The 12,059-nt window shown below is 42.3% G+C and overlaps 1 protein-coding gene across 1 annotated transcript; it reads right to left on the bottom strand.

Annotated features, from left to right (window-relative positions):
- Positions 1-1,842: 1,842 nt before the first annotated feature.
- Positions 1,843-7,181, bottom strand: SRSF1 (serine and arginine rich splicing factor 1). Its single transcript, XM_030536826.1, is given in 6 exon segments — positions 1,843-3,301; positions 4,204-4,841; positions 4,843-4,917; positions 5,167-5,339; positions 5,699-5,883; positions 6,491-7,181. Coding segments are annotated over 5 exon segments (750 nt in total). The 5' UTR covers positions 6,685-7,181; the 3' UTR covers positions 1,843-3,301; positions 4,204-4,718.
- Between the last annotated feature and the right edge of the window lie 4,878 nt (positions 7,182-12,059).

The raw sequence follows: 12,059 nt of genomic DNA, 5'->3' as shown, positions 1-12,059 counted from the left end.
AGACCACGTCTATATAACACTTTTCCTAGCTCCGTCAAACAGTTTAAACCCTTCTCTAATTGTAGGTCAGTAACCCACTGTAGTCCAGTAGTAGTGTATTTTGGCTAAAAATTGCAGAAGAGATTGGAAAACATCCTTTTTTGAAATATTGAAAGAAAAGAGCATTTTGCACAACAATTTTATTTCAGGATCTCAAAGTGCTTCACAAACATCAGTGCCTCAACACTGTAATGAGGTACATATTGTCTCCATGTTACAAAGAAAATGGAAATTAAAATGACTTGCCCATTACCACACAGGAAACTTATGGAAGACACAGGGATAGGTAACACCAGTTGCCATGTCCTGTACCCAATCCATTGAATCATCTCTCCTCAGCAGTCAGCAGGAAAGAAAGAAACATCTTCTGAATTATTCCATTTCTTTCTATTTAGGTTTACATATGAAAAAAATGGCTGCTGCTGTTCTGTTTAAACTACAAGAGGTAACATCCTCCAACGTTTTAGAAGTACGCTGTTGAGCGATTCTTTAAGGAAAGAACTGTCTGCTTCACGTGGACATTAAAAAGCCCATGGCAATATATGTATTTTTTAGAGTAGGTGTTTACATTAGGCTGACAGGCCAGTAAGTCCTCCTCCTCCTCCTGGCAGACAGGGTGCCAGTACACATCTGCCCTCCATTCCATGGTGGCTGTCTTTCACTAGGGCTAAGTGTACTTTGGTTGCAAACCACTTTGAGAGAACCCTGGAAGCAAATGATTTTCAAGTATTTAACATTAAACATCTATAGCTTAAGTGCACATGAAGCAGTTGTAAAACTTCCTGTATATCTATTTACAGGCATGTTGCTTACCTGTCAAATTTTCAGACTGCTGGGAGGTGCAAGTCAGGTCACTTTCAACTTGGCATTTTTTTTTCTCAAATAGTCCTTTAAAAATGTCAGCTTCCCTACCAGGATTACCCTCATGCCTTTCACTAGCATGAAGCTCTGCTAAAGCACAATGGGTTGTATTACACATCATGACAGCATTCTTGGGCTGCCATCATTCCATACTTCCACTAGAAACATCCCTGCTCCCCCACCTTCCTTTAGAAATATATGAAAACTACTTGTAATGTTGCTCTTTCTTGCACCCCACTATAGGATTACTATACAAAGTTTTAAATCCACAACTGTGATATGCTTTCTACTTGAATTATTTATAGCCCCCTCCCACATGGATGCTTTTACTCATTGTCACTGATAAGCTCTACAATAGTATCTGTTAGCGAGACTCCAGTCTCATTTATGCAATATAAATTGTGCCACATTTGTGAAGAGCACACATTACATTTTACAAAGTAATGTCATTCATGCCAGTAATTTCATAGTAGAACAGTGCCCACAAATCTATTTCATGGAATAAAAATCTAGATTCTCACCTTGAAATGCAATGTACTTATCCTCTTGATCACTCGAGTCTGGATGCTAGCCCTCCCTGCATCTGGAAACAACCTACAACCACCTCTGAAGGGAATCAAATCTTAACATATTTACACAATTAGTCTGTTTAAAACTAATAGTATGACAGCTCTCTTGTTAGTGTCTTATGAAAACTATCTGTGCAATGGCTATAAATCAGACTACACAGATCTATTCTGGCACCTTATTTAACCATAATCCTGTAAGCATTATGATCTTTACTCAGTAATTACATCTTACATATTGCACTCCTGCTTTTGCTTACTCAACACTCCACTTCACAATGGTTTTTATATAGTGATTTTATTGATAGTGTAGTTATATTTAAATTTAAGTGATAGCAAGTTTTAAAAGGAGAAAAATTTGGCTGTGAGCTAGTTCTGATGATATATGGCTATGTTTTATAGGCATTTTAAGAAGTTTAATGTCACATTCAGATACTCCAAAGTGTGTGTTCTACAATGACACATCTTGGCAATCAAAAGGACTTAGCCTAGAGCTAAACAATAGACCCAGGTGTTGTTATTACTCAACAGCCTATAATACAATCACAGTTTAATTACAAGTTTAATCCTTTTGGGATTTCTTCTTGACAACCTATAATATTTAATCTTTGCGCATATTAATTATATATGAAATCCAACAATGTTTGTAATTCCCCAATTATCTAAACTACTTAGCATTTTAACAGTCTGAAGCATATTTTAATCCCTCCTACCATATATAGTTATTTACTTTCATCAGGATTACAACCAAGCTCACTTTTTATAGCATGGTCCCCTAAAAGACGTTCCCTACATCTTTTGTCTTTAAAAAGATGTTGCTAAGAAGTTTTGTTAACTTGGCTAAAAACATGTGCTTTTTTCCTGTATACCCTCAATAACTAATCTATGTCCATTTTGCAAGAGACTGATGCTTTAGATGCAATAAACTATCAGATTACAATAGCAAGAACAAATACAACAGTTTAAGATTAAAAATCTTACCATACCATTCCAACCTTGTTTGTCTTGGTTTTGAAAGAAAAAAATTTCAGTGAGCTTGATCACTGTTAAGAGTGACTGATCAAAACATTTCCTATAAAATATACGTCACAGTATTCTCTTCAAATTAAGAAATCCTCTATATAATCCTAAAAGTCGAAAACAAGTGACCTGCTTAAAACCTCAACGATTAACATTAAGTGTTGGTGTAAAAAATGGATCTTTATGGAACGCAAAATAAAAACCCTTCTGTCTGAATACTGTTGAGTGTAACCTTTAATCTTATTGCAGTTCATTGTGGCAGGACGTTGATGACCACCTTAAGATTCTTACATTTGACAAATGAGAACAACCATGCAATTTTTTTTAAAATTTTATTTGTCAAAGAAAAAAAGGCAGCAAGCCAATTGAAAACCTACTTAATCTTTAACTCCAATTTATCTTTAAATTTAGAGAAATGACTGATTTTTTTTTAAACAAACCCCCCTTTTCCCCTTTAATGTTTACCATCTACTCGTGCTGAATCCTTCCAAGGAGATTGCTCCAGCGTACCTCTCCAGGTCCTCGCTTTGCTCCTTTTACCAAAAAAATGAAAAAAAAAAATCCATCGTGCATCTTAAGGGCTCCAATCGTCAAAAATAGGAAAAAAAATCTTTGGAATAGCCAATTGAGTTGAATAAAAAAATCCACACGAATGCGGTTTGGTTGGGGCAGGAATCCACTCCTATGTTCCTGGTAATCTGATCCCGCTCCATGAATCCTTGTAATTCAGCCTCCCTATCCTATCCACATTATGATTTGAATCCAATGATCCAGCTCCAAGGATTGGGATCCAGTGAGCCCTCTCCAATCCAAACCTTTATAACCAGCAAAACCAAAAAAGAGGAGGCAAAAAGTTAGATACTGTAATGAAAAAATAGGATTCTGGGGAATGATTAGTTATGTTTGCCATCAATTAATAAGGATGTACATTAATAACTATCAGTTCCCCAAAACAAACTTTTGAATGGTGATGCTCAGATAAATTTTAGGAATATTAATTATTTGGAGAAAACATTGTAATATTTACATATGTCAACTGATAAGGCCAACATATTCACTGCTTGTAAGATGTATTACAGGTTTTGTGGTTGCAAAAAATTTTTGTATGATATTGGAAAAGTTTATCACTAAAGCTATCCACCTACTATATGTCTAAACTAAAGCTAGTATTCCCATCTGAAAGGTAACAAAATTAACTAACTGAAGTTTTCAAACATATTAGTGAGTCAACTGTGAATTAGTCTGAAGGGGAAGGGTTGAGATTTAAGGAATTATTCCCAGCTAAATTTTCTATATTTTGTTCTCATTCTGATACTTAAAAAAATGTAATAGCAACGCTGTATCAGTCACACAGAGGACATGCAGATTTTAGCAGTATTGATATCATACTCTATCTGGTTTGAAGATACCCTGCATCTACAAATGTATCAGCACTACATAATATTAACATTTGTAACCGAATGCAGCATGACAAACCGAACCAGTATACCCCACCCTCTCTGATTTTTTTTTTAAATCTAGAATGGAAGAGATACAAAAGCATGTAATTTAGCCACAATTGCCAACATGGTTTTAAAGAAAAGAGCAATTGTAGTCTACAATAACTAAAACGTGTCTGTAAAAGTTACAAGATAAAGTGTATGTATAAACTTGTTTAACCATGGTATAAGGTCAATACTGCCAATTTCATCTGTGACAATAGCACTTGGAGTCATACCATTGCCTCCATTATTGATCTGATCCTCCTCAATCCTCCTTTTGACAATCCTAAAATGATTGACATGTGCTCCACAATCCTTTAATCCAAAGCATTCTTAATCCATCTCTTCAGATATGTCTACAGAAAGACACATGAAAAGGCAAGATAAAATATAAGATCCCCCAGAAGAAACAAGTTAACCACAAACATCCCAACATCCCCAGCTGGTATAAACCATAGCTGAACACGGAGACATTGACACAGCAATACCACAGTCTGCAGAGTGTGGGTAGTTAACTTTAACTAAATTTAAACAATCCTGGCAATAACATCAATTAAAATACAATTTACCAAAGACATGAGGGGAATGTTGATGTTAAGGAGCAAATACTCACTAGGGATATTACACAAGAATGCAATTCAACACTTCAGCCAATTTGAATAAAACAGTTTGAATTAAAAAATTAAAGACTGTACTGAGTAAAGGAAAACTGTGTACAACATGGGGTTCTACAAAAAGTGAGCATCCCTAATCATTTATGTACGAGAACGAGATCTGCTGTGACGGGGAGAGTAGCGTGGAGATCCTCTGCTTCTTCTTGGGGAATAACTGCGGCTTCTGCTGTTGCTTCGACTACGGCTTCTGCTACGACTACGGCTGCGTGACCGAGATCTTCCATAGCTTGGACTTCTTGGGCCATCAACTTTAACACGGATGTAGGCAGTTTCTCCCTATTAAATAGACAGAACTTTCGATTGAAAGGTCTAAGGTTTTTAGCTATCTTTTCAGGCATGCTGATACTGATTACATTGATATAAAAGCACAGACACAGATCTCAAATCTTTAAATGAGAATCTTATTATAAAAGACTCAGCTCTACCTGCATGTTAGTATAATAGAGACTGTGTGTCCTTACCTTTACATCCTATTGTTAAGCCCCGTGTATCCAATTCTGGCCCCCCAAAAAGCATGAAACCTACCTCATGAGATCTAAATTTAGTGTTATCCAGTTTTCGCACTGCGTAGGTCATATCTTCTTTCCGTACAAACTCCACGACACCAGTTCCATCTCGGAAAACATCAGCATAACATACATCACCTGCTTCACGCATGTGATCCTTTAAATCCTGCCAACTTCCACTTGGAGGCAGTCCTGAAAAAAAGCAGGTTACAGATCACTTCAAATGCAAATTTTCATTATTTACTTTCCATTTACAATGCATCACCCCCCACTGCCTGCTAAAGGAATTGCCTACTGGAGTTGAGAGAATGTCTTCCAGCAGAAACCCATATAACATGCAGACTACACAAAAACATTACTATTATGCTTCTTAAAAGGTAGAAGCTGCACAGCACAATGCTAAGAAAAAATACACAGTATGAAATACAGTATGGCTAACTGAAAAATGTAGCATCCTCTGCTATTAAGGAATGACTGAAAACATGCCACACTGGAACTGATAGGAATCAATCTCATTATCTTGAGCAAACTAACAGTATTAAACAACTTACCAGAAACTATCACTCGGTACTCAGACCGTCGGGACGGGGGGCCATACCTGCCCCTGGGGGCCCCACCACCTCCACCTCCGCCACCTCCTCTGCCGGTGCCTCTGCCACTTCGGGGAAACTCCACCCTCAGACGATATCCATCGTAATCGTACCCATCCCTTCCGTACACCGCATCCTCCGCATCCCTGCACGAGAAGAGAGAATGAGCAAAGGCCCAGCCACGCCAGACTGCAGAGGCACAGGCCGGACAACGCACCTCCCTCCCTTTGTTCCCTTGCAGCCATTTTCCCGCCCTAACACAGCCAGCAGGCACCGTCCAGCCCCGCCCCGCGCCCAACAGCTGACACCCAGCCCCAGGGAGCTCAGCTCACCCCCCTGGGCGGGCAGGCGCAGACAGCGGGGGCCCGGTGGGTAGTGACCGGAGGGCAGAGCACGCCCAAGTGAAGGCCGGGCGGTGCCCGCCCAGGCCGCTGGAGAAAGGTCTAGGCAGAGACGGGGAGGAAGCGCTGTCCCCGGGCCCTCCAGCAGGAGCACGGCGAGTCCCGGGGGTGGCACGGGCTGTAGCGGTGCCTCGACAGGGAAGCAGCCCCCGCTCCCGGGGGAGGGGATGTAGCGATATCTCGGCAACGAAGCGGTTCCCCGGCGGGAAGCCCCCTGGGACTCAGCAGGGCCCATTCGGGCCTGAGGCCGGCCCGCCGTGCGGCGTCGGAAGATGCATCCTGGAGGTGCGGCCCACGGGGAGTCCTGGGTCTCGGCGCCATGAACGGCCCCAGGGCACAGGGCGGGGCTCACCTGGGGTCCTCGAACTCCACGAAGGCGAAGGGCGGCCCGCCGCGGCGGTTCTTGAGGTCGATGTCGCGGATGGCCCCGTACTTGTAGAACACGTCCTCGATGTCCTTGGTGCGGATGTCGGGCGGCAGGTTCCCCACGTAGATGCGGCAGTCGTTGTTACCGGCTGGGCCGCGGATCACGCCCCCTCCGGACATGGCAGGGTCGGCAATGGCTGCGGCGGTGATGAGCCGAAGCTAGGAGAGTGAACGGGGAAGTAAGCGGTGGGAACGGGCCGGGCACGCGGGAGCAGCTACACACGCCGCCTCCCTACAACCGCTTCAAAATGGCGACTGCCGCTTCCCTCGCGCGGCCCCGCCGGCGCATGGATTCTAGCACACCCCCCACGCAGCGCTGACCCACCCTCCCGACCGCCACTACCCAGTGTTAGTTGGCGAACAGCTCGGTATCGTTCCACCTCCAGAGCGCATGCGCGGCTGAAGAAAAGGAGTCCAACCCGTAGCAGCCTCGGTTTTGAAGCCCTATTAATGCCGGCAGCGCATTTCTCAGTCTCAAGAAACCACCCCGTGTAATGAATCGTATAACCTAGGAAAAAACGTTCGCCACGCTCGAAAAAGTTCCCTTCAGCCGCGGCAGGCCTCGGGCCGTCACAGATCTGGTGAGGAGTCCACGCAAAGAAGATCCGGCTTGGGTGGGGGGGGGTATATCCCACCATACACCGCGTGGGGGGCGGTTGGCGCCAAGGAGAGGCGTTATATCCCACAATGCAGCGGGGCATGGTGGGGTAGGCCTTAGGCGTGTGCTGGGCTGGGGTGTGGATTCGCGGGCTCTCCTGGGGCGTGCAGGGAGTTCTAGACGGGCGGGTGGTTGCTGCGTTGTGGGTAGTGTCCAGCTCCAGGCGAAGGGGGTAGCAGAGCTGGAGCCCAGTCAGCAGCGGCGCTTGTTGGGGGTCACCTCTCTCATTGCCCGAGTAGCAGAGCTGCCCCAGAGGGGTCTCTGGGCAGGGCGAGGTGGGCCTGTCCACGGGGCCTTCTGCCTCTGGGACATATGAGGGGGAAGTTCAGCTGCCCCAGTGGCTCTTCAAGCTGCTTGCAAGTATGACTGTCCGTTGTTGTCTGTTTTATGGAAGTGCCTTGACATGCAAGCTCAGGGCGAGTCGTGGCACAGGTCGGCGTGTACTTCGGCCGTGTCTACACTAGTGAGTTTACAGTGGCACTCACTATAAACTCACATGGTGGGCGATACTCCTCTCTATCTGAGCTGGATGTGTGACACCCCCAGGCCTGCAGTGGCAGAAGAGAACTCTTTCTGGTGCTGCGGTAAGATTGCTTGTATAGCTGTTCTGTGCTGATGGGAGAGAGTGCTCCTGCTGATGTAATAAAACCATATCAATGAGCGGCAGTAGCTATGTTGACAGACAGGAGCTCACCCTCTGACATGCATGCTACCACTTGTGCTGGGGAAACTTACGTTGCTCAGTGGTGTATTTTTTACATGGTGTTAAGGGACAGCAAGCAGGGCAACTGCTCCGGTCCCCATGAAGTGAAGTTGCTCGGGCTTCTGCTTTAGCCTTGCATGGCTGGGCTCAGGCTTCAGCTTTCTGCCCTGCGCCCCCACCATTCTAATGCCAACCCTGCTCTCTGGTTAATTTTGGAGGGCCCCCTGAAACCTGCTCATGGCCCTCCAGGGGGCTGCAAACCCCTGGTCCAGAGCCTCTGATCTAGACCATATCTGACAAGTGTTTGTCTAACCTGCTCTTAAAAATCTCCAATGATGGAGATTCCACAATGTCACTAGGCAATTTATTCCAGTACTTAAGTATCCTGACAGGAAGTTTTTCTTAATGTCCAACCTAAACCGCCCTTGCTACAATTTAAGCCCATTGCTTCTAGTCCTATCCTCAGAGGTTAATGAGAACAATTTACCTCCTTCCTCCTTTTGTAACTTTTATACTCCTGGCAGTGCTTGTAATTTGTCCTGCCATTTCTAATTTACATATCTTCCATCCCAGTGTAAGCAGTTGATGTTCATTACACATTGGTTAGATCACAGTGGGGAAAGATGATGTATCTTTCTTACTTGTTTCTAAGTTGCTCTTCTCCACTTCGGTACCAATACATAAAGTCAGTCATGTGGTTTAACATTAAGATATCTTAATGCTGTCAAAGATTTAGCTTGTCAATTGATGAAAAACAAGTTATATATCTGTATTATGCTAGTGAATTCCTATGCTTGCACTAACCCAGGAACCAATCCCTGCAACAAACCCTGTTGCCATCTGTGTCCGTGTATCTATTCAAGGGACACCATTACAGGATCTAATCACATTAGCCACACCATCAGAGGCTCGTTCACCTGCACATCTACCAATGTGATATATGTGCCAGCCATGCCCTTCTGCCATGTGTGTTGGACAAACTGGGGAGTTTCTAGGCAAAAGAATAAATGGACGCAAATCAGACATCAAGAATTGTAACATTCAAAAGCCAGTAGAAGAGCATTTCAATCTCCCTGGACACTCAGCAGACTTAAAAGTGGCAATTCTTCAACAAAAAAAACTTCAAAAACAGACTTCAATGAGAAACTGCAGAGCTGGAATTAATTTGCAAACTTTACATCATCAAAGTAGGCCAGAATAAAGACTTGGAATGGGTGGGTCATTACGTTTTTCCCCCCCATCCCTTGGTATTCACCCCTTGTCAACTGTTGGAAATGGGCCACATCCACCCTAATTGAATTGGCCTTGTTAGCACTGACCCCACACTTAGTAAGTCAACTCCCATCTTTTCATGTGCTGTGTATTTATACCTGCCTACTGTATATTTCCACTCCATGCATGTCATGAAGTGGGTTATAGCCCACAAAAGCTTATGCACAAACAAATGTGTTAGTCTCTAAGGTGCCACAAGGACTCCTTGTATTTTTTATGCTTTCAGTGTTAGGCATGGTAAGTCAGGGCTTGATGTTCTGTTGTTAGAATCACTAGGTACTTTTCATTGTGCCCTATTTCTGCATGAAATCTTCAGAATGGGGCACCTAATTCAGTTCCAGCAATTTCTTTTAAAAATATGCATTTAAAGACGATCACCAATGCAGTGATCAGACCTATTTTTCTCCTTGTGTAGTTCTTCCATTCATTTATTCGGTGAGCCTAATATGCATCTTTGTAGATTTCACTCTGGTGCATAACAAGAGAACAACATAAGGAAGCAGGGAGATAGGAAGGGGAAGATGCAATCACTGCCATGCATGATTCGAGAATACAAGCGACATAAGAGAAAAAAAACAACGTAGACATAGGAAGGGAAAATATTGGAAAGGAAATAGATTGGAAAGCAAGAAAAGTAAGAAATACAGTGACTTTTAGGTTATTGAATTGTGTTTTGCATTTGCAGGTTGTTTCCTACATTCTAGTGTATTTTTTCTGGTACATGTCATGTCCATACATATTGGCAAGAGGGTAGAATGTTGTTGTTCTGGGGACTTCCGTTAAACTGCTGTTTACTACTGTAATTAGATCAATGGAACATGTAATTTTTAAAATCACATGCTATTTTAGCAGGCAATTGCCTCTCTGATGTTTAAGCCTAGACAGGAATACATGTGTTTTCTGAAGGTAGTGAATAAAATTTACAAAAAGGCCTGAATGACTCATAGAATCGTAGGACTGGAAGGGATCTCAAGAAGTCATCTAGTCCAGTCTCCTGCACTCATGTCAGGACTAAGTATTATCTAGACCATCCCTGACAGGTGTTTGCCTAACCTGCTCTTAAAAATCTCCAGTAATGGAGATTCCACAACCTTCCTAGGCAATTTATTCCAGTGCTTAACCACCCTAAGAGGAAGTTTTTCACAATGTCCAGCCTAACCCCCCACCCCCTTGCTGCAATTTAAGTTCATTGCTTCTTATTCTATCCTCAGAGGTTAAGAACAACAATTTTTCTCCCTCCTCCCTATAACAACCTTTTATGTACTTGAAAACTATTATCATGTTTCCTCTGAGTCTTGTTTTCTAGGCTAAACAAATTCAATTTTTTCAATTTTCCTTCATAGGCAATGTTGTCTAGATCTTTAATAATTTTTGTTTGCTTTTTTTGCCAGAGTGTTACACAGTTGACTCATATTTAGCTTGTGATCCACTATGACCCCCAGATCCCTTTCTGCAGTACTCCTCCCTAGGCAGTCATTTCCCATTTTGTATGTGTGCAACTGATTGGTCCTTCCTAAGTGGAGTACTTTGCATTTATCCTTATTGAATTTCATCCTGTTTACTTCAGACCATTTCTCCAGGTTGTCCAGATAATTTTGAATTATAACCCTATCCTCCAAAGCAGTTGCAACCCTTCCCAGGTTGGTATCGTCCACAAACTTTGTAAGTGTACTCTCTATGCCATTATCTAAATCATTGATGAAGATATTGAACAGAACCAGATCCAGAACTGATCCCTGTGGTACCTCACTCGTTATGTCCTTCAGCATGACTGTGAACCACTGATAACTATTCTTGGAGAATGGTATTCCCACCAGTTATGCATCCACCTTATAGTAGTTCCATCTAGGTTGCATTTCCCTTGTTTGTTTGTTTTATGCCTACGTCCCATTTTCAAAAGTAAGGTAGGCTCTTAGGCTCTAATCCGCAGAAGTATTTAGCTCCTTACTTGATTTCTGGGTCTTAGCACCTAAAGTCAGTGGGACATAGTCTCTGAAGTATCAAAGTCACTTTTGAAAATGGGACTTTGGCTTGGTCTACACACTGTTTGTACTGGTATAACTATTTCAGTTAGGGATGCAATTTTTTACTGAAGTGGTTATAGAAGTACAACTCCTTGTGCGGATGCAAATATATCAGTATAAAGGTGCCTTATATGGGTATTGCTTATTCCTCTTCCCTTACCATCTATAATTATACCAGTATAACCGCCCCAACGCTGGGGAGATGGAGAGCTGTACCACTTTAACTATCAAGGTAAAGTTAAAGTGGTACAACTTTTGTGTATAAAGAAGCCCTTAGGCATCCAAGTTGCTTAGATGCTTTTGAAAATGTTGCCTAGCATCTTTAGCAGTGTCCTTTATCTGCTATGCCTCATTATTTTTTCATGTGTTAATTAAAAATATGTGTTTTTGTAAGAAAACAGCAATCATGATGATTTACCATTAGGAAACTATTTTCAGTGTATTGTCATACCATGCCAATTTGACTATTCTAAATTTCTTTTATTTTTCCCTTGTAGGTTAAAATACAGTACTGTTTTTCTCTAAAGACTTTAAAATTGATCTTTTTTGCTATTTTTTTTAAAGTTTGCTATTAATTAATTAAAGGAGTTATATGAAAACGCTTCCTACAGTTTGTCTAAGTATATGATTATTTCCATTTCTTATGTTTATGATTTAATAATTCTAGTGACATCAAAATATAAACTAGCGAGGGAGCAAGAATAGTGTCTCACTTCAGTTCTGGGAATTAGTAAAGTCTTGGGTTCAAATCAAGGGCTTGTCTACTTTAGAAAGTTGCACTAATTTAGCTTGAATTGACGTAAACCAATATATTTAAACTGGTGCAAAGGGCGGTGTG

Source organism: Gopherus evgoodei, chromosome 17 (assembly GCF_007399415.2).
Source record: "Gopherus evgoodei ecotype Sinaloan lineage chromosome 17, rGopEvg1_v1.p, whole genome shotgun sequence".
Taxonomy (NCBI): Eukaryota; Metazoa; Chordata; order Testudines; family Testudinidae; genus Gopherus; species Gopherus evgoodei.
The sequence above is the reverse complement of the archived record's forward strand: the minus strand, read 5'-3'. Positions and strand labels throughout refer to the sequence as shown.